Source organism: Mercenaria mercenaria, chromosome 16, assembly GCF_021730395.1.
Source record: "Mercenaria mercenaria strain notata chromosome 16, MADL_Memer_1, whole genome shotgun sequence".
Taxonomy (NCBI): domain Eukaryota; kingdom Metazoa; phylum Mollusca; class Bivalvia; order Venerida; family Veneridae; genus Mercenaria; species Mercenaria mercenaria.
The window spans coordinates 35,936,211-35,960,159 of NC_069376.1; the positions used below are offsets into that span (position 1 = coordinate 35,936,211).

The 23,949-nt window shown below is 34.7% G+C and overlaps 1 protein-coding gene across 3 annotated transcripts; it reads left to right on the top strand.

The window, feature by feature from the left end:
* The first annotated feature begins 10 nt into the window (after nucleotides 1–10).
* Nucleotides 11–23,159, top strand: LOC123540872 (gamma-interferon-inducible lysosomal thiol reductase-like). 3 transcript variants are annotated; one of them, XM_045326196.2, is made up of 8 exons: nucleotides 11–125; nucleotides 7,940–8,066; nucleotides 8,575–8,760; nucleotides 12,978–13,058; nucleotides 15,148–15,246; nucleotides 16,753–16,899; nucleotides 17,709–17,777; nucleotides 19,783–23,159. In XM_045326196.2, the coding sequence occupies exons 1-8, from the start codon at nucleotides 85–87 to the stop codon at nucleotides 19,864–19,866; spliced, it is 834 nt and encodes a 277-aa protein (XP_045182131.2). In that variant the 5' UTR covers nucleotides 11–84; the 3' UTR covers nucleotides 19,867–23,159. The 3 variants fall into 3 exon arrangements, with proteins under 3 accessions (XP_045182131.2, XP_045182132.2, XP_045182130.2); XM_045326197.2 differs by having other exon boundaries at nucleotides 89–109; XM_045326195.2 differs by lacking the exon at nucleotides 11–125 and adding an exon at nucleotides 4,815–4,882.
* The last annotated feature ends 790 nt before the right edge of the window (nucleotides 23,160–23,949 follow it).

Below are 23,949 nucleotides of genomic sequence, written 5' to 3' on the forward strand. Positions count from 1 at the left end.
GAAATATCATATATCAACTGGTCCCTGATGAAAGTCACATGACAGATTGTAAACACCGTAAACATCACATGAGAGAATACTGACATGGCATTATTTAAGTTCATCAGAGGTGACGCATTTGTCAGGTGTTTATCATGATTTCAGCGATAAATTGTCTTATTTTATCGATACATTATTTGATTGTTTATTCTACAGCTCTCCTGCATGCATACAATATTATGTTTTCAGTGTGACTGTTCCATTACATCTCTTTTACTTAAAGTTTTAGGTATGCAGCACAATGATGTAGTATATACAGGCCATTTTTCATCATTTTTGGAATGCCACCATCACCAGTTGAATTGGGAAAATGCTCTCTGAAAAGTGTCATAATTGGGAAAATTTGCAAATTACCAAAATCTATTTAAAGATATTTTTGTACACTTAAAGTATTAAAGGGGAGAATGAAATAAACATATATGATAGTGTTAATACAAGGTGAAGGTATTTATAGGTTAAAAGCTGGTAAAAACAACTTTCTCCAATACTCAGGAGTTGTTTTAAATGAGAGACGGGCTAAGACTACGCTTAAATCCCTCAAGTCAAGGTCAGATATTAAGACGGTCGTACTGGGTAGGCTGTTCCAAAGAACAACTGTGTAGAGAAAAGAAATACTTGCTGGCAGAGGTGTGAGTTTGCCTGAAGGAAAGGGGTGCATGTGGCGCATCATTCTCGTGGGCACCATGAGATATGATGGAACTGGCACTGCCACCAAACTGTACACAATTTTGTAAAACATTATCAGTCGTGCCATTGTCACGTCGGTCTCATAATGTCTGCCAACCAATTTCATGTTGCATGCTGGTGACACTCTCGTAATAAGAATAGTTGAACCTTTTCTACCTTGTTTATCATTTATTGTGTATGAGGGCTCCACATATTAGAGGCATATTCTTACCCATGTTCTAACTAGTGTTTTGTAGGAAACTTCTCTAATGTTTTGGTTTTTCGTCTGGATATTTCTGTGAAGGAAGCCAAGAGTTTTATTGGCATTGCTAGTCATTTGGTCTATATGTTTATTCCATGATAGGGCTGCTGATATGTTCACTCCTAAATACTTGGCGCTGTTAACTGCTTCGAAAATTTGTCCATGTAACATGTAATTAAAGGAAATTAATGATTGTCTCTTTTTAATTATATTAAAAACAAAACATTTACTTGGATTAAATTCCATTCCCAATTGACCAACTTGTCTAAATTATCTTTAGGATATAGAGGATAGCACAAAAACTTGTCATCCATTCTAAATCAAAGAAATGAATTTAGCAGTTTTTTTCCCTGTATATCTGAAGAAATATGTTTACTCTTTTCAAAAACACAAAGCTTTTAACAAAAGTTCATGTGTTTCTTTCTCCTTGCAGTCATTTATATTCGCACTCTGTTTCAAGGAATGAAGGATAGCTTTGGTAATTTTTTAATTATTAGCCCACCATCATCAGATGGTGGGCTATTAAAATCACCTGCGTCCGTGGTCCGTCCGTCCGTTAACAATTTCTCGTTATCGCATCTCCTCAGAAACTACTGGGGGATTTTGACCAAACTTTGTCAGAATGATGTATTGGTACCCTAGTTGTGTCTTCCTGATAATCAGACTGGTTCAACAATTTATGAGTGAGTTATGGCCCTTTGTTTATTTCTATAATTTATATAGATTTATATAGGGAAAAACTTTGAAAACCTTTGATATTTGGTATGAAGCATCATCTAGGGTCCCCTACCAAGAGATTCAATTATTTCTCTGGGTCAAATAGGCCCGCCCTGGGGTCACAGGGTTTATATAGACTTTATATAGGGAAAAACTTTGAAAAAACCTCTTGTCCAAAACCACAGGGCCTAGGGCTTTGATATTTGTATGTGACTCATCTAGTGGTCTTCAACTAAGATTGTTCAAATTTACCCCTAGGTCAATATGGCCCGCCTTGGGGGTCATATGGTTTACATAGACTTATATAGGGAAAAACTTTGAAAATCTTCTTGTCCAAACCACAAAGCCTAGGGCTTTGATACTTGTAATGTAGCATCATCTGGTGGTTCTCTACAAGTTTGTTCAAATTATCCTCCTGGGGTTTAAATATGGCCCCGCCCCGGGGGTAAACATGGTTCATTATATAGACTTATATAGGGAAAAGCTTTTAAATGTTCTTGTCAGTATCTAAAACTTTCAAACTTGGACCACATGTATATTTTTGAGTGGCAAGATAAACCTTGACATGATTGACCTTGTTTTTGACCTAGTGACCTATTTTCACATTTCTGTACTACAGCCTTCAATTTGGACCACTGAAAAATTTTGTGCACTGGAAAAACTTTGACCTTTATTTTAAATTTAGTGACCTATTTTCCCACATTTTTGAAGGTAAAAGGCATCAAATTTGGAACCATATGCATAGTTTTCGTGTTTCAAAATGAAATTGACATTGATTTTGACCTAGTGACCTACTTTCACATTTCTCAAGCTCCCAGCCTTAAAATTTTTGGACTACATACATAGTTTTGTGTACCGAATAAACTTTGCCCTTGACATTGACCTAGTGACCTACTTCACATTTTTGAAGGTACAGGCTTCAGATTTGGACCACATGCATAGTTTTGAATTCTGAAATTAAATTTGACCTTGATTTATAGTGACCTACTTTTACATTCCAGCTAAGCCTTCATATTTGGACCTTGCATAGTTTGTGTACTGAAATGACTTTGACCTTACATGACCTATGACCTACTTTCACATTTTTAAATACACATCAATTGTACCACATGCAAAGTTTTGTATTCCAAAATAAATTTGACCTTGATTTGACCGGGAAACCTACTTTCACATTCCAAGCTACAGCCTTCAAATTGGACTACATGCATAGTTTTGTGTACCGAATAAAACTTTACCTTGACATTGACCTAGTACCTAACTTTCACATTTTTGAAGGTACAGCTTCAATTGGACCACATCCCAGTTTGTATTCGAAATAAAATTTGACCTGATTTTGACCTAGTGACCTACTTTTACTTTCTAAATCTACATTCAAATTTTGGACCACATGCATATTTTGTGTACCGAACAAAAACTTTGACCTTACATTGACCAGTGCCATTTCCACATTTTGGAAGGTACAGGCTTCAAATTTGGACCACATGCATAGTTTTGTATCCGGATAAAATTTGACCTGGGATTTTGACCTAGTGACCTACTTTTACATTTCTCAAGCTACAGCCTTCAAATTTGGACCACTTGCATAGTTTTGTGTACCGAAATGAACTTTGACCTTAAGTTTGGGCCCTAGTGACCTACTTTCACATTTCTTTTGCTACAGGCTTCAAATTTAGGACCACATGCATAGTTTTGTGTCCCAAAGACAAACTTTGACCTTGACATTGACCTAGTGACCTACTTTCACATTTTTGAAGGTACAGGCTTCAAATTTGGACCACATGCATAGATTTGTGTTGTGTACGGAAATGAAATTTGACCTTGAGCTAGTCATTAAGTCTTGAAATTTGGAACACACAAAAATGGCACATTGGTGGGCGCCAAGATCACTCTGTGATCTCTTGTTAGTTATAAAAACCACGTCTGTGCAAACTTCCCAGGATTTTTTTATTATTATAAATCAGAATGATAAGGTATAGTCATTTCAGAAACATTCAGCTTTTTAAATTTCTATCAAATACTTTTCATGTACTGGTGTGTTTTATACACAATGATTTAGTCAGTACTTCATACGATGAGAAAAATAACACAAGCAAACATCTAAGATGTATGTCAGCATGTCTGTCTGCAAGCCAGTAAAAGAATGAGATGAAAATAAATACAGTTAAATTTAAGTCTAAAAATTATCAAGGTATCCTTTATACCCAAAAATTCGCTATACCCTTTGCTAAACCCATGTATAATGTGTATTGATGTGATTTCAAATGCAAGTCAATACAAAGGTTAACTTCAAAAATTGTGTTTTCCTTAAAGGTTTCTTAATTAATATTAGTATATTTCCATATAGATATAAGAGAATGCATGCTTGTAATATTAACATTATGATGCATAATAAAGAATATCAGACATATTAATCAAAATATTAAAAAAAATCTCCAGATTTGCATGTTCTCTGTTGTTTAATATATTACATGTAGAACAAACATTGTCCCAATAGCGGATTCAGGGCCAATTAGAGGGGTGGGCACTTGGCACATGACTGTCCCCGTTAAAATCTGTCATGCATATGTTTTTTCTTGGCAATTAAAGACACTAATGCTGCAGTTTCTTGTATGAGAGATGGGGCAAAAATTTCCCAATAATAGAATTTGTTCAAACTTTGTACATATATGAACACAGTTTCATGTTAAAAACAGAAAAATGCAAAAACAATCATAGGTCACCTTGCTTTTTAGGAGTTATCTGCCCTTAAAACTGGATTTTTCTTCAATTTTGCATATTCAAGGGCAGATAGCTCCTGAACAAGCATGGTGACCTTCGATTGTTTTTCTTAATTCTGTTTCTGACATGACACTGTGTTCATATACAAAGTTTGAACAAATTTTATTATTGGGATTTTTTTTACCCAAAACCACTGCAACCATCCTTAAAAGCTAAGGCCATGAAATTTTTTCTTGCTTTGCTTCCACATCATTGATAATTATTATTGATACCACATAGTGCAATATTCCTTTGCAGCTTTGAGATTTATGTAAAATAGGGATAAACTTTAACTAGAACAAAGTGTGAAATTTCACTACATGTCTCATGACCAGCAAACAATAATACTTGGTTATCACTTGTTAAGATACTATAGTGTCCTACATATATGATTAATTTATCAGGTTTCATTGTTCTCTCATGTAAGGAGGATTTTAAGGTGTAATGGATTGAGTGATAGTTTTTGTATTTTCACTTTCTTTTGATTGTTTAATATTTTTATGATGTTTATTACTGGCTATTAATAATAACATTCAAATGTACGTTTTGTCACATCTGAGGAAAAACATCTTCATTTTTGTGTCTTATTAGTTTGTTTTATTTTTTTATGCCCCCACATTAAATTTTATGTTGGTGGCATATAGCATTGCTGCTGTCTATACATCCTTCTGTTTGTTCCGAAATCTTGTTTGTTCAACTCCTCCCACACTATCAGCCTGATTGGCTTCAAACTTTCACAGATGAACAAGCTTGATGTGCAGATGCCTGTGGCAGGAATGACCGTACCGGCGACAGTAACCATCAGAACAAATCAACACCCTTTACAATATTTACAAATTTATTTACATAAGATGATTATTTACAATGAATAATATAAAAAAGAAAAAAAAAAATGATTATAAGAAAGAAAAAAAAAGAAAGTTCAGTATCTCTAGATACAAAGTTCTTATAGTCCATTCTAATCTGACGTGACACAGGTCTTTAATGTAATTGTGAACTTTAAGTACACAAACAAAACATATCTCAAAATCCAGTCCCTTTAAACCGTGAATACGTTGTTTTCCGAAATTGGCTCCCTATGGTGGTAGGTGATTGCATCCCTGAGCTGATTTCAGAGGATAACAAAAATCATCGTCTTTGCGGTTTACGGCACAACCATGGGACGTAAGCTCTGCGCTGGGAATATCACATCCAGGCGAGTGAAGAAAAGTGAACCTCGGGCATTGTATTTCCGGGTTATGACATCACCAGGAAAAATCGTCTGGCGGAAGAAGCTAAAATATATAACATATGGAAAAGCACCATAGCAAAAAAAATAAGTCAGGGCATAAAACGCTCCTTTGGGTACACCATACTCGTAGGCTCCCATAAATAATACGTGCTACTTATACAAACATTTTTGTGCTACTAAGTTCAAAGTTCACATGATTAAAATTTTACGTCACTTTTACTTCCATTATTACAAAAATTACTTACTTAAAAGACTAAAGTTAAAGTATGAAATGATTGAAAAGTATATGATGAAACATTATAGATACGGACATGATAAACTGCAGCTATTATTTACAACTACAAATTAACAAAATTCAATGTAAATCAAACGTTATATGAGAGTTGGCATCCATTAATATCTAATGCATACAACAAAACGGACATTGTATGTGTATGCAATAGACTGTCACACAATTTCATATAACAATAATATATTACATACATGGTACTAGACTTGCCATATAGAGTTATACATAACAATACAGTGCAGTGAGGGCGTTCCATAACAACGAAATGTTTGACATAAGTTTGTGAAACAGTCCCTTTACAATTATCATGTTACAAATTTCAGTATAAATTTAACATCTTATATAAACGAAACGTTTTAGATTCCTCTCGAAATAATTTACAAAAGTCTGAAAAATTTAATAAATTATCCTAACATACCGAAACTAGCTAAAATCACATGCCGAAAAGTAAATTTTTACAGAATTCTGTAGAATGAACAAAAATTTACCAAATAAAAATCGTAATGCAAAAATCATACAAAAATCTAACAAAAAAAATTTCTTACCTCGATCGAGCATAAATTTCTAGCAAAAAATAATTCAGACATAGATTCGTCTATAAAGTCGTAAGGTGTTGTGCGCAAGGCATATCTAGTCCAGTCTATTTAAAGGATAATGTCCCGCCAAATACTAAATTTCATGGGATTCACGGCTAAGCCGTGGACTCCGACTATTGTCATTTTCACGGGATTCACGATATAGCCGGGAATCTAACTACTTTGGCGCGAATTTAAATTGACATTTGAGGCCCATTAAGTGGTTTTGGGATAAAAAACATAAATTACTGAAGTTTATAAAATATCAATTTCTTATTACTGAACAGAATTTAATGAAATTTACATGGAAATTTAAGTTATGAATACAGAAAAACATGAGAGGTATTTCATGCGTGAAATCTGACATTTACCTCAATAACTCAAAAATTTACAAAAAGATGATGCAATACCTGCATTTACAATACATATAAAATAAGGCCCGTATGTCAATTTGTGACAATGCCCTTAAAGAAAGGAACTTTTGCTATGACTATTTTTACCGCAGTTATGGCCCTTTGATAGTGTTGCTATAATATAGAATATCGAGAAAAATCTTGTGTGTCCAGCTCCTCCCACACTGTTAGCCTGATTGGCTTCAAACTTCCACAGATGAACCAGCTTGATGTGCAGATAGACCTTAAAGGAAAGAACTTTTGCCATGACTATTTTTACTACAGTAACTGTTGTTTCACTATATAGAATATCAAGAAAGATATTGTATGTCGAAATCCTCAAACACTGTTGAAAGGATAGACTTCAAAGTTTAGCAGATAAAGGACTTTGATATGAAGATTATCATAAATAATTGACTTTTTTCAGTTGCAATTGTTTGGCCCTACCTTAATTTCACAAAGTAGGCCATAGTGAAGAAATTTGGTGTGTTCAACTTGTCATACACATTTTGCAGAACTGGATTAAAAAAAGCTAAGATGAATAACCTTATCTAAATACAATGGTCTAAAAACTTTGCTATTTAGAGGATGGCGCAGTATGTCGCGACAGCCGTGTCAGTTCTAATTTGTATTCTGTCCATTATTATCATTCTGCTTTACTGTAAGAATAGTGTAGGGGCAAATCGCAATCTGAATAAAAATTGTCTTCTAAAAATGCTATGTATAGGTTACATTTATAAATGATCATAATATTTTAGTCTTCTTGTTCTCTTCTTGTCGTTCGCAATAATATTTTAGTCATATTGGGGCAGATCTGTATTTATTAATCAGTAAAATTTATGTGTACTTTTATTTGAAATTGTAGGGGGTCAAAACTAGGTCACACCTTTAGATACAGGATGCGGAGACTTACATGGAAAGAAGATGGTATATTTTAGTCAGACTGGTGCAGATCTATAATTGATAATACAGTAAAAATTGATTGACTTATATTTTTATTTGAAATTCTAGACACAGGATGAGGAAACTAACTGTGATCTGCCTTGTCATGATGATAGCTGTAAAAGCAGCCAATAGTGAATGCAACTTCCCCTCAAGCCTCTGGTGCTCGTCCAAGGAAATTGCCAAGGATTGTAATGTAAGTCAACCTTTTTCATTCTTGACACAACTGATTCTGCCTTTGTGACCAGTGTAGATCATGATCAGCCTGCACATCTGTTCAGTCTGATCATGAATGGCACTGTTCCCCATTAGGTCAGTATCTTTTTGGTAAGCACCCCTTTTTACAGTTAATGGTACTATCCAAGTTGAAAGATGGACAAGTTCATTATAGAAATTTACCAGGGTAGGGGTTAGAGACATATAAAGTGAAGCAGATCTGAAAACCTCACAAGAACATATAGAGCCAAACCTTGTGATAATCAGCTCAATTTGATCTTTCCTTTTTGATAAAGACAATTTATAACATGGAAAAATGTTTGAGCCACTTTCATGAAATTGAAGCAAATGACTGAAGTTTGAAATTGTAGAGTAACATCTACTCTCAAATGTAAAATTGTGACAGTTTACCTAAATGGATATTCTCATAATTTACCTAAGTGGATATTCTCTTACAAGTCTCGAAAAGTTATTTAATCATATTTCAGGTGAGTGAACAGTGTAGGACTGCGATGAAAATGGACCCGTTTGCCGGTCCTGTCAACATGACATTGTACTATGAGTCACTTTGTCCGGACTGTAAAAACTTCTTTGCCAGGCAGTTAAACCAAACGTGGTATGCTCTCGGTACACATGTACTCAATTTAACTTTGGTGCCATATGGGAATGCAGATGTAAGTTGAATAAAAGTTGAATAAATTGTTTAAGGCTTTATTAGAGGTGAATCAAAGCTACTTGTATGTTATAATTTTAATAATGTAAAACTGATAAAAATTAGGACAATTTCAGTCTGGTGTATTAAATTGTTTTTAACACAGATTTTTAGCTCACCTGAGCACGAAGTGCTCAAAGGTGAGCTTTAGTGATCACCCTGTGTCCGGCGTCCGTCGTCGTCCGTCGTCCGTCCGTCCGTCCGTCCGTCCGTCCGTCGTCAACAATTTGACTGTTAACACTCTAGAGGTCACATTTTTGGCCCAATCTTAATGAAACTTGGTCAGAATGTTACCCTCCATAAAATCTTGGACGAGTTCAATATTGGGTCATCTGGGTTCAAAAACTAGGTCACCAGGTCAAATCAAAGGAAAAGCTTGTTAACACTCTAGAGGTCACAATTTTGACCCAATCTTAATGAAACTTGGTCAGAATGTTACCCCCCATAAGTCTTGGACGAGTTCGATATTGGGTCATCTGGGTTAAAAACTAGGTCACCAGGTCAAATCAAAGGAAAAGCTTGTTAACACTCTAGAGGGCACATTTTTTTGGGCCCCAAACTTAATGAAAAATTGGTCAGAATGTTTTCCCTCCATAAAATCTTGGATGAGTTTCGATATTGGGTCATCTGGGGGCCAAAACTAGGTCACTGGGTCAAATCAAAGGAAAAGCTTGTTAACACTCTGAGGTCACAATTTTGGGGCCCCAAACTTAATGAAACATAGTCAGAATGTTATCCTTAAAAAAGTTTTTGGACGAGTTTGATATTGGTCATCTGGGGGCAAAAACTAGGTCACAGGTCAAATCAAAGGAAAAGCTTGTTAACACTGTAGAGGCCCCATTTATGACTATATCTTCATGAAACTTGGTCAGAATGTTAATATTGATTGATCTTAAGGTCCAGTTTGATCTGGGCATGTAGGGTTAAAAACTAGGTCACCTGGTCAAATCAAAGGAAAAGCTAGTTAACACTTGTAGAGGCCACATTTATGACCATATTAATGAAAATTGGGCAGAATGTTTATCTTGATGCTCTTTTGGTCAAGTTTAAACCTGGGTCAGCTTCGGGGCAAAAAAATAGGGCACAGGTTAAATCAAAGGAAAAGCTTGTTAACAGTGTAGAGGCCACATTTATGACTATATCTTCATGAAACTTAGTCAGAATATTAAACTTGATGAACTTTAGGTCAAGTTCGAATCTGGGTCATGTTGGGTCAAGAATTAGGTCATGGGGGCAAATCAAAGGAAAAGCTTGTTAACACTCTAGAGGCCACATTTATGACTGTATCTTCATGAAACTTAGAATGTTAAACTTGATGATCTTTTAGGTCAAGTTCGAATCTGGGTCATTTTGGGTCAAAAACTAGGTCACGGGGGGCAATCAAAAGAAAAGCTAAATTAATACTGTAGAGGCCCCCATTTATGAAAATATCTTGATGAAACTTGGTCAGAATGTTAATCTTGATGATCTTTAGGTCAATAGGTCAGGTGAGCGATACAGGGCCTTCATGGCCCTCTTGTTATAAGCATCAAATGGCATAAAAAGTTGTTCGAAAACTTTGTAAACCACTGGCCACAGCATACTGTAAAATCATTTAATTTCGTGGGCATGAAATTTCATGGTTTTGGTAAAAATGGCAATTTCATGGGGATATGAATTCGTGGATTTCAACTTTTGAACATAAAATAAATGGGAGTTTTACTTGTTCGTTGGGATTAAATTTTGTGGATTGACTCAACCACGAAATCCACGAAAATTAATCCCCCATTAATATTAATGATTTCACAGTAATGTGGTTTATCTGAATAATCTAGAATAAAACCATGAGCAAGCATACAGAAAGGAAAATCCTCCTGTTTATATTTATGAAAAAAAGATATAAAAGAGATACTTATAAAAATGATTCCAGATAATGTCTTCAAATCCAACTGAACTTTGCGGATCTCTTATTTCATGGACATATCTCTAAATAAATAAGCATGTGTCATCATATAGGACTTGAATATTAAAACAGGGAGAAAATGTGACACTGTGTTGGTGGTTGGGTAGCTCAATTGGTAGAGCATCAGAACGGTAAATCGAGGCCCTGGGTACATTTTCTCCCTGTCTCAAATCCTATACTGTGACACATACAGACCTATACAATTTATTTTACGATGTGAAAGACAATATATTGATTTACAACTGTGAAAAGTTACATTGAAATCTACATTACAGAAATTACTTTCTGTTTGCAAAAATGCCATCAGGCTGATGGCATTTCCGATAGGCCCCAATTATCAAAACTTGCCTTAGGTCCAAATTTTTCAAGTCAGTCTAGCAATAAATCAAGCACATGACCTTATCTGTTTTACATGCCATATTTGCTTTGTGTATTCTGGAATTTTGAAAACTTTATTAGGGGGCCTCCGTGGCCGAGTGGTTAAGGTCACTGACTTCAAATCACTTGCCCCTCACTGATGTTGGTTCGAGCCTCACTCGGGGTGTGGAATTCTTCATGTGAGGAAGCCATCCAGCTGGCTTACGGAAGGTGTTTGGTTCTACCCAGGTGCCCGCTCATGATGAAATAATGCACGGAGGGGCACCTGGGGTCTTCCTCCACCAGCAAATGCGACAAACGCAAAAAAAAAAAAATATATATTAAACAAATTCTATGTTCAAGTTAACAAGCAGAACAACCTTAAAGGGGCACATCACCAGATTTATTTCATATTTCTCAAAAATTTAGGTTTCTTTCCTTGTTAGTAACAAATTTATTTTTGTTGCTAAAAAGTGAAATGAAGTGATCTTGTCAGTTCTATGCAGTATTTACTTCAAAAAAACACACACAGCAACAAAAACTTAATAATTTGGTCTGTAAAGTATTAGCACACTAGTCCATAGTAAAAATTAGAAGGAAACTAAAGATAATAATACTTTAGCTATATTTTGTCATGACAGCATAATATTCCAATGAGGCTTTGTGCTAACTGCTACAAGTAGACACCATCGTTCATATGACTGAAACATTGTTGAAAAAGATGCTTGATCCAAACACACAGAGAACTTTTATATACATTTTCATAAAATAATGGGGGAGGAGAGGGGCGTAATTACAAAATTTGATAAAAATCAGTAGCTTGGTATACTGTGAAATCATTAATTTTCGTCAGGGGACTAATTTTCATGTATTTTTTTTCGTGGCTGCGTCAATCCACGAAATTAAGTCCCAACGAATAAATAAAAGTCCAATTCATTTTATCTTCAAAAGATGAAATCCACGAATTCATATCCTCAAGAAATTGCCGTTTTGGTCAAAAACACGAAAATTCATGCCCACAAAATTAAATGATTTCACAGTAATAAAGTATCAAGTAATGGGTTACACTATGTAATAGGTCTTTTTATGCCCCCCGGCATCTACTGATGCGGGAGGCATATAGTGATTGTCCTGACCGTCCGTACATCCATACGAGGTTAACCAGATGGGAATGTTTCGTCTAGCATCAATACCCCTTACTAGAATGACTTGATACTAATGCAGATGTAACCTGTGACCATTCCTCATCTTCAGACATCACCTGACCTCAGTTTGACCTTGACTTTGACCTCATTTTGGACTTAGGTTGCTTTATATGGGCCATCTCTTGGTTAACCAAATGGGACCGTTTCGTCCAGCATCAATACTGCTTACAAGAATGAATTGATAATAATACATTATGTAACCTGTGACCATTCCTCATCTTCAAACATCACCTGACCTCAGTTTGACCTTGACCTCGTTTTGGACTTGGGTTGCTTTGTATCGACAAGGATGCCACCGAGGGCATCAAGGGTTTATTGAACACACTCCTTGTTGTTCCTAAAATAAATGTTTGAGTGTACAGAAAGTGAAAAATGTTGTAAAATGATGCGTGAATGTGATTGACCACCTTTAATAACCTAATATAAAATAAATTATTGTGAATTGAGCCGCAGCATGAGTAAACCAACATAGTTCGTTTGCGACCAGCATGGATCCAGACCAGCCTGCGCACCCGCGCAGACTGGTCAGGATCCATGCTGTTCTCTAATTGCAGTATGCTTTGAAAGCGAACAGCATGGATTCTGACCAGATGCAGGCTGGTCTGGATCCTTGCTGGTCGCAAACGCACTATGCTGGTTTTCTTATGGCGCGGCTCAAATGTGTATTTTGTGTAGGAAAAACTGAACAAAGAAACTGGTACCTGGATATTTAACTGTCAACATGGAAAAGAAGAATGTATTGGAAATGTTATTGAGGTAAGTATTAACATAAGGATACCTCAATATTGTTTGATTTATAGCATACCATAATAATATTATATTCTTCTATTTATGCCCCTTGTGGTGTTACATTCTGAAAAAGTTGGAGGAGTGGGGCATTTGTTTAGGCCCTAAAACTAATCCAACTTATTATGAATAAATTTTACCAATTATCATGCTGGACCTGATTGATTCTGCCTTTGCGACCAGCATAGATCAGTATCAGCCTGCACATCTGTGCAGCCTTTTAACAGTTAATGGTATGGTCAAAATTGAAATATGGACAAGTTCATTATGGAAATTTAGCAGGGTAAGGGTTAACAATCATATCACTTCCATAGTGCTGGTGTTCACTTGTGATGTAAACTAACATTTTTTTTTTTTTTTTTTTTAATATTGGGGTGGGGTGTTTATTATAGGGAGAGTGATAAATAGGGAGTATAGTTACAGTATGTCAGCTTGTTTTTAAAATCCATAGGTAGTTTAGTGCTTTTGCAAGTTTATGCTTTAGCGGGGCCTCTGTGGCCGAGTGGTTAAGGTCGCTGACTTCAAATTACTTGCCCCTCGTCGATGTGGGTTCAAGCCTCACTCGGGGCGTTGAATTCTTCATGTGAAGAAGCCATCCAGCTGGCTTACGGAAGGTCGGTGGTTCTACCCAGGTGCCCGCTCGTGATGTAATAATGCACGGAGGGGCACCTGGGGTCTTCCTCCACCATCAAAGCTGAAAAGTTGCCATATGACCTAAAATGTGTCGGTGCGACGTTAAACCCCCCCCCAAAAAAAAAAAAAAAATAAAAAGTTTATGCTTTAGAACTAATCTATACTTTATATGCCAACCACATGCAACGAAATTCTTATTAATGTTGTGAGAAACTTCCACAACATTTTTTGAGCCGACATTGATTCCTTCAGAATTTCTTTAAGAATATCTGTGTGTGAATTGGTTTATAGTTTGAAAATGCATTACATTTTAGGTAGTTTTTCCATCAAGTATAAGTTCATTCTCTCTTTGTTGTTGTTGTTGTTATTAAGAGTTTTTAGACCAGCCTTGAAATGCAATCATTTAAAGTTTGAAAATATATCCCAAAACAATGATTTTTTTGCATAAAAATACACAGTTCAGTCTTCATTGTTGAAGAAATAATATATCCCGAATAGTGATTTACCATTGAAAAAAAAAGGAGTTTAGATGCGAAGGAATAATATCATCTGAACGAAAAACAGTTATTTTATTCAAGAGAAATTCACTGTTTCAGACATATTATTTCAATTTTAACACAATATGAAGGATTAATATTTAGATTTGGTGATATCTACCAAATATTTTCCTGTTTTGTGTTGTTTCCTTTTCCAGCGTGCCACTATTACGTTTGAAGCTATGACATAATAATTGTGACGAACATTGATTTAGTTGCATAACACACAGTTTTAAGTCATCTGCGTTTAGCAGAAAATAAAACCCGGTTGTGTTAGAATGTCAAAGTCTACCCCAGGATTTCTCTTGATATATATCCCCATAACTCTGATTTGAATTTTGACAGAGTTATGCATGCCCCTTTTTAACTTAAAATTTTTGGTTAAAGGTTTTGATTAAGTCAAATATCTCTGTTAATATCAGAGCTTTTGACTTGAATCTTAAGCTGGCTATTTACTATAAAAGTCTACACCAGGAGAAACAACCCCCATAACTCTGATTTGAATTTTGACAAGAGTTATGCCCCTTTTTAACTTAGATTTTTCTTACTAAAGTTTTATAAAGTTTTCACTGGCAAAGCTCTAATTCAGAGTCAAGCACTTAGAAAAGTTGAGCGCGCTGTCTTACGGACAGCTCTTGTATTAAATTTTGATAGAATTTTAGATTCTTAAAATGTTCTTAATATGTATGGATGTTTTTAATTTGTATACAGTCTCTTACAAATCAAATTTGATTGGTACTATACTTTGTTTGTAACTCTATTATTTGTGTTTGTATTGTTTGTCTCGTATAGTAATGAGACTCTAATAAAGATATTTATATAGAATTCTGCATTTTTAACTTGGCACCTTTGAATAATATTGAATTCTATTCTTGCATTTTGTTTTTCAGACTTGCGCTATAAACATCCTTGACAACATCAGTGTATATTTCCCATTCATAAGCTGCATGGAAAGTAAAAATATTTATCCCGACAAGGCAGCTAAACAGGTAAAATTTATCTCTTCCTTGTAACACATATCCCAATCCATGGTAATATGAAAGTTTAGTAATACTTAAGTCTTGGATTGTATGATCATGCAGTGACAAGAAGTGGGTACACCTGAGTTCTTCGACCACCACCACAAAAAGCTGGAAAAGTTGCCATATGACCTAAATTGTATCAGCGTGACTGTTAATTCAACTCAACAGTAAAAAAAATTATTAAGTGTAAACAAAACTTTAAACGTGACAGATAACGAGTTGGACTATTTTTGAAAGGTCCTGTCAAGAACCAGCAATTTCGAAAAAATGAGGAAAAATAAATTCTCCAAATTTTATTTGGTCCAGTTTAGAGAATCCTTTTGAAAGTCTACAAGAAAAGCTTAAAAAATAAAGTTTTAACCTATTATTACCCAATGTTAAAAACTCCCAATTTACTTAATTTGTTTATACTTTGTTCTCAACTTTGACAATTTACCGCATCAAAAATTCCCAATTTGACTAAGGGCTTTTCCCAACACCCCTAGAAAAAAAACAGTCTAAAACACCATTGTAACATTTCTCCAAAAGTTGTTTATATGGAGGCATTGTGTCCCATTTAAGTAACTTCTTCTCAGTGACCACATGATTTATCTTCATCAAACTTGGTCTGCCTGTAGCATCTTTGTAAGGTCTTCTCTTAAATTTAATGGGCCACCAGAGCTAGAAATAGACATACCTTTAAACAATTTTTTCTCATGAACAACTCTATCAATGTCCATCAGACTTGGTCTGTAGCATCATTATTAGGTCCTGTCCCAAATTGTTTAAATAGAGGCACTTGGCACCTTTTTCTGGACCATAAGAGCTAAAAATAGAAATGCCCTTGAACTTCCCTTGAACTGCCTTAAGCATCTTCATCATATTTAGTATGTTGTATTGTTTTAGGTCCTCCTTTTATTTTGTTCATATTGGGGCACTTAGCTGCTTTTATGTGCCACTTCAGCTGAAAGTAGAAACACCTTTAAACAACATCTCATGAATTGCTTTGATCTTAGGGAATATAAAGTATGTTGGATCTTACCCAAACTTGGTCTAGAGCATTCTTATAAACTCCTATAATGAATTTCCTCAAATGGGTATGCTTGACCCTTTTTTAAGGGCCAATAGTGCTGAAAATAGAAGTATCTTTTAATTGCTTTTTGCCTTGAACTGCTTGACAGATCTGCATTAAACTTGGACCATAGCATCCTTGTAAGGTCCTCTCGCAACTTTGGTCAAATTGTTTCTTTGTTATTTTTGCATTAAATAAAAATGTTAACAATTATGATTTGCTGTGTAATACATAATATTCTAGGTCAAATAGTTATTTTAGGCAATCTGGCCAATTATGATTTGGTGTGTAATACATAATATTCTAGGTCAAATAGCCATTTTAGGCTACCTGGGCCTTCTTGATGTATTAGTTTGTAAGTAATTATAGTGAAATTGTGATAGTTATTTTAACTTTTATGTGATCTATTCTCCTTTTTTCAGTGTGCTGATGCAATGGGTATTGACGTAAATCCAATAATGACATGTGCCAATGGACAAAAGGGGAATTTATTGGAACATGAAATGGCATTGAGGACTAATGCCTTGAAACCTTCGCATAGATATGTTCCATGGGTCACAATTAATGGGGTAGGTGTAAACAAATTATTGATGTGGTGTACTTTCCATAGTTTATCAGTTAATGGGGTAAAAAAAACTATTTTATGACTGTGTTCTATGAGACACAAGAATGTACGAATAAATATCTATGCTACATTTATCTCCATTGTAAATGGGGTCCTATAAACCACCTCTTACCTATGTTTCATTTGTCACAATTAATGTGGTACATATAAACTATGTCATAACTATGTTCCATAGGTCACAATTAATGGCATTGTATAAACCAGTAAGGGTCACAATGGGATTACATAAACAATCTCATAACTGTTTTCCATGGGACACAGTTAATGGGCTCATATGAAACATCTCGTGGCTTTAAAGTAATGGACCTTGGATTACAAAAAGTTGTGGAAATTTACAGTATCTGCTCTTAAACCAGAGTATTTCTTATCCAATGTTTGTTCACCATAGTAGGTCACAATTTTTATGGTCACAATATATTAATCAAGTTTTATAACCAGTTCAATCCTCCTAGTTAGGCTTTTTACCAAGGTAACCTCTGTTAGAAATGAGATCCTTTAACTAAAAGTACATAAACTGTTTCAGCAAGATAACTTCAATACAGAATGATACAGTGGAACCAAACTGACATCCATTGTCTTTTGGAGGTAGGGAATGCTTTTTAAGGGTGAAACCTTTAGATATCCGGTAAGGTGGGGAATACCAATTTACTGAACTTGCTTGTATTCCCTTGTTTTGTTTTTATTTGCAGGACACAATTGAACCTCTTACAACCTCTAGTAATCAATGTTATACTGTAGATATTTATTTTTTAGGTTCACACAGAGAAGATGGAAAGAATGGCTGAAGAAGATTTGCTCAGTCTTATCTGTGAAACATACAAGGTAGTACATTTTTGTTTTAAGCTCTGCTTTATGCATAAAAATATATGTGAATTAGTAATTATACATGCCTAATCTCTTTAACCCATGCACTCAGTTTAGTGAAACTTAACACAAGTGATCAGTAGTAACCCTAGTTGTGCATGGTGCATGTGAGGTTCATTCAGAAAAAAATTCTGCAGAGTTATGGGACTTTGTTTTTTAGCTCATCTGATTTTTTGGGGAACAAATGGTCAGTTATTGTAATTCACCTGATCGTCGTTGCCGTTGCCTGGTTAAATTTTGTTTAGGACAGCTTTTCTCCTAAACTATCAAAGGTATTGCTTTGAAACTTGCAACACTTGTTCACCATCAATAGCTGACCCTGTACAGCAAGAAACATAACTCCATCCTGCTTTTTGCAAGAATTATGGCCCCTTTTGGACTTAGAAAATATCAGATTTCTTGGTTAAGATTTATCTTTAGGTCATCTTTTCTTCTAAACTATTAAAGCTATTGCTTTGAAACTTGCAACACTTGTTCACCATCATAAGATGACCCATCAAGAAACATAACTCCATCCTGCTTTTTTAAAGAATTATTGCCCCTTTTTGACTTAGGAAATCAGATTTCTTGGTTAAGTTTTATGTTTAGGTCAGCTTTTCTCATAAACTGTCAAAGCTATTGCTTTAAAACTTGCAACACTTGTTCACCATCATAAGCTGACCATGTACAGCAAGAAACATAACTCTGTCCATCTTTTTACAAGGATTATGGCCCCTTTAGGACTTAGACTTAGAAAATATCAGATTTATTGGTTAAGTTTTATGTTTTGGTAAACTTTTCTCTTAAACTATCAAAGCTATTGCTTTGAAACTTGCAACAGTTGTTCACCATCATAAGCTGACCCTGTACAGCAAGAAACATAACTCCATCCTGCTTTTTGCAACAATTATGACCCTTTTTGGACTTAAAAAATCATGGGTAGGGCAGTGAATTTTGTCATTGTCATTTGATGTTGACGTCATTTCCTTTATATTTAACAAATAATCAAGGCCCTCAAGTGGTTTATCATTTGATTTACCACAGTTCAAAGTTCAGATGTGTAGGAATTGAACCACAAGGGCGTTAAATACTGAAGCATCTGAACGATGAACTGTGGTAAATTAGACGATGAATCACAAAAAGGCCTTAATTGTTTTCATTCTGACATGCTCATTGAAATTTTGATAAATATTATGCTGGACTTCATTTACCCGAGGAGTAATGTATCTGATGTCATGCGGCAATTTGACGTCATAATGCTCTCTTACCGGTTCGCGCATCAACCATTGTTTATCACAGAATATACAGATCTTGTTTCCTTCTTTGTTTAACCAAAGAGCTATAAAAATAAATAGATCGGCAACTTGAAAGGCACATAGAGTAAATCTCGCCAACATCCCGTGATAACTGAATGAGATCTCGTTTAGCGGAAGTGACGCTTTCTCCATGCACCATATGACCACGCTTCTTTTAATGGCAAGAAACGTGTACTTTGTGTCTGAAGACTATTTCACATTAAACTTATGTTGTTTTAGAAGGTAACATGTATCTTAAATGTAGTTTTATAGGTACAAATTGTAACTCCATTCTCGCAGATGTTTGTTTTTACTAAGATAACGCCGATTCATGCTCTGACACGAGATCACGCGAGATTGCAGCCAGTTGCCATTCTGTGTATTTCATACTTCTTTGGTTTAACTGGAAATCAAACGGAGTCATGTTAGAATGTTTATTTTGTACCCTGTGGAAGGCTAATATAGCTAAAACGTTGGCAATAAATAAAAGTGACTTGTAATGTATGTAGTTTTGACTACTTTAATACATATATATGCCATCATACCAATAAAATTTTAAAGTTATCTTATCTAACATAATCTTAATCTTCAAGTCCATGAAATAATGTAATTCCACATTTTTTTTCAAAAACCGCTGAATAATATGCAAAGGAAAATGCATTATGCTAAGTGCTTTCCATATTTTCCAGGGTGATCCGCCAAAGATATGCCTCCAGCATCTTAGTATGGAAAGGAAAAGTGTAATGGACAGTAAAAGAAATGGCATCAATTAGTGACAACCCCAAGGGGCCTTCTAATGGGAAATATTGATTTGGAAGAATTACAGCTTTATGAATAAATCAAAACAGAAAACCACTTATCCGTTATGCTAAAAAGGTTCAATTTATGTAAACTAATTGAATATAGCATTCTAGCACATATTCTAATTTTGTGCCATATTTCACTGTGAAAAGTGTATATGTTTGTTACACCAGAATCAAATGACCTTTAGAGAAGGTCCATAATGCTTTAATTTTTTTCTTAAAAACAGATGAAACAGCTTTCCAAATAGATGTCATGCGAACTTACATGGTTAGAAAAGCACTACTTTTAATATTGCATATGAAGTGTTATAGTTAGAGCCATAAAGGGAGGTAATAAAAACAATAGATTCAATAAAACGTTATGGCATATTCAGCAATACCTATCCCTTTAACAAATGTTAAAGAAAGTAATAATCAGAGATAGGATTTAACAAGAAATTAATGTATTTTATGTTCATAATGGAAATTGCGGCAGCCACATTTTTAACAGTGGCATTATGATGTCAAATCTTTTTTTCTAATTCAGGGGCCTTCACGGCCCAAGTGGTTAAGGTCGCTAAATTCAAAACACTTGACCCTCTCTGATATGGGTTAGAAAATTATGCTGTGGGTTAAGAGACTTCATGCGTGGAAGCCATCCAGCAGACCTACAGAAGATTATTGGTTCTACCCAGGTGCCTGTCTATGATAAAGTAATGCTTGGATCTACCTCTGCCATCAAATTTTGAAAAGTAAAAAAAAAGAGAAAAAATTGATATTGATATAACACATTGATAAATTTTTAATTGTAAATAGAAAAAAAAAATTTTAAGATTTACAAATGTAATTTTAAGGAAGTATAAATTTGCTTCAGTATTATTTGAACTTTGCAGAAAAATATGACAGAATATTTGTAACCATTTTGTTATACATAGTACATGTACTTCTTTGAAGTACAGTATAAAACTTCTATCCATTTTGCAGCAAGTACCAAAGACTATTTTTAAGTAGTAATTCTTTTGATTTTCAATAAGTTATAAAGGTCAGTATCAGGGGTACTTCCATATTGATATCTATGCAATAAGATATGCCGCAACACATGCTTTCCATGGACAATGTCCAGTAAAATTCACTTATATGACATCATGCAATATGTAAACAAGTACTGCTAATTCGGTATTGTGTTCTGGGACAATATAATTCATAGGAATTAGAATCCGCTTGCAGTGTATACCTATGAAGATACCTCAGAAGAAACACATTTTAAAAGTTCATAAAACATTTGACATAAATTCTGGAAGGGTGCCGTGTTAACACAACCTGAGACACAATACTCAATATCTCAAAGATACTCATTTAGACATGTTATTGTATTTAATTGATTGAAATGGTTTTATAAAAAGATACATGATATTTACATTTTTACGATATTTTCAAATGATCTTATTTTATTGGTATTCTGCGATATTTTCAGATGATCTTATTTTATTGGTATTCTGCGATGGTGATTGTGCCTTTACTCCATCTCAGTCTTGTCATCACTCCATCACGATTGTTCTGTCAGAATTACCTTAATGCAGGCTTTAACTGAACACTATAGCGGGTAATATTCAATGGTAGTAACATTTTGTTTCAAGGTATACTTTATTTTATCTCCTTAAGTAGGTAGCAACACTGTTTTTGTTATGTATGACAGCCTTTATATATAATAATCTGTCATAAACATAAGTCTGAACTGCTTTTCTTAACATGTGATGGATTTTAACAAAATTTTACTTGATATTTAATTTTATTCACAACATCCATAATTTGACATGGTTCATTGAAACAAGGTCAACCCATGGTTCTTTTAATATTTACCCTTATCATGCTGGACCTGACTGATCCGCCTTTGTGACCAGTGTAAATCATGATCAGCCTGCACATCCATGCAGTCTGATCATGACCTGCACTGTTTGCCATTCAGTCAGTATCTTTTTGGTAAGCACCCCTTTTAACAGTTAGTGGTACTGTCCAAATTGAAAGACTGACAAGTTCATTATAGAAATTCAGCAGGGTATGGGTTAAATGAAATTATTTGATTCATATGGTGGCTGATTTCTGCCATTTTGCCTTCAAAGGCGCCAGCTCTCGCAGTATGTCAGAACAATGAAATTTAGCGTGCCAGTATGACAAGTATCTTTATTGTCATATCAGTGACAAGTATCTTTATTGTCATATCAGCATGCCGATTTGTCGTGTTTGTGCATTTGAAGTAGGCCAACATGCCAGGACACTAATTTAGTGCACCAATATGTTACTAGACTTATAAGCGCCAATACTCCAGAGAAACAAGATAGTGCGTCAACATGACAAATTATGTATTTGTTGTAGTGGCTTGCTAATTTGTCATGTTGGCGCATTTGAAGAGCGCCAACATGCCAGAATGAAATGGCAGAAATCAGCCACCATAAATTCTGGTTTTTCAAAAAATGATTAATTTTTATTTTCAATTATTATAGATATTACTTGATTATATTTGATTTGGCCTTTTCCAATGACATACTATTTTAACATTTGATAAAAGCTGTATTATCAAAAACTTATTCATAACAGGAATTTTTAGAGTTCTATTTACAAGGTGACCGTATTTTGATGTCAGTGGAATTTTCTATGTGAAATTGTTTTACTCAAGTTACAGAAGTGATATTGTATGTTTTACAGACAAAACTGTGATATATTTGCATAAATGTTTCATTTTGGACATTTATTCTGCATTATTTGATATTCTGATATAATTATGAAATCATTATCTTAGTTTGTTTTGGTCATACATGTATATATGAACGTCTGTGCAGACTGATAATGGTCTGCACTGTTTGCTATTCAGACAGCAAATTTTCACTGAACACCCCTTTGAATAATAAATGGTACCACCCAAATTGAATGATGGACCAGTTCATTTTAGAAAATTAGGAGGGTAAAGGTTAAGAAGCCTCCTTACAATCCCACCTGGTGTGAGAAGATGTTTGCTTGTATGATCTTCAGAAACTAAGGAACACTTGCAAAGACATACAAGAATAACTATTTCAACATGAATGGCAGAATGTAGTTATGGGTGCAGTATCTTAAACACATAGTGGTATCATACCATCACTAAGTTACAATTATTTTGGATTGTTAAAATTTGTACTTAAAGGTTGTATATTTATTGTTGTAATCAAGTGCATATTAAACAGGAGGGATCTACTGATGAATGTAAATAATGTTAAAGTATAATATATCAAAATAAATCGTAAAAATCATTGGTAGAAAGTTGTTATTATAAAAAGATTCATTTGAAGGTAATTAACAAATTGAGTGCTGACAGAATAAAAGGATTCTATTAATGGCCCTTTTAATTAGCTCACCTGCTCATGTGAGTTATTGTGATCGCTCGATATCAGGCGTCTGTTGTATGTCAACATTTAGCTTGTGTATGCCATAGAGGCTATATTTTTTAATTGATCTTCATGAAATTTGGTCAAAATGATTGCCTTGATGACATCTAGTTCAAGTTCGAATATGGGTCATCTGGGATCAAAAAGCTAGGTCACCCGGTCAAATCAAAGAAAAACCTTGTGTACACAATAGGGGCTGCATTTTACACTAGATATTCATCAATTTAAGTCAGAATGGTTGCCTCGATGAAATCTAGGTCAATTTCAAATATGGGTAATCTGGGGTCAAAATATTAGTCATTGTCAAATCAAAGAAAAACCTTTTGTATGCAATAGGGACTGCATTTAACACTGGATCTTCATGAAATTTAATTAGAATAATTGTCTGGATGAAATCTAGGTCAGATTCGAATATGGGTCCTCTGGGGTCAAAAACTAGGTCACCCAGTCAAATCAAAGAAAAACCTTGCATATGCGATAGAGGCAGTATTTTTCAACTGATCTTCATGAAATCTGGTCAGAATGATTGCCTTGATGAAATCTAGGTCAAGTTTGAATATGGGTCATCTGGAATTAAAAACTAGATTAAATCAAAGAAAACCTTGTTAATGCAATAGGGACTGTATTTTACACAGGATCTTCATGAAATTTGATC

Coding starts and splice junctions, on each gene's coding strand:
- LOC123540872 (XM_045326195.2), top strand. CDS start 4,830: ATGATTAATTTATCAGGTTTCATTGTTCTCTCATGTAAGGAGGATTTT. Junction 15,247..16,752: donor CCGACAAGGCAGCTAAACAG/GTAAAATTTATC, acceptor TCCTTTTTTCAG/TGTGCTGATGCAATGGGTAT. Junction 17,778..19,782: donor TTATCTGTGAAACATACAAG/GTAGTACATTTT, acceptor CATATTTTCCAG/GGTGATCCGCCAAAGATATG.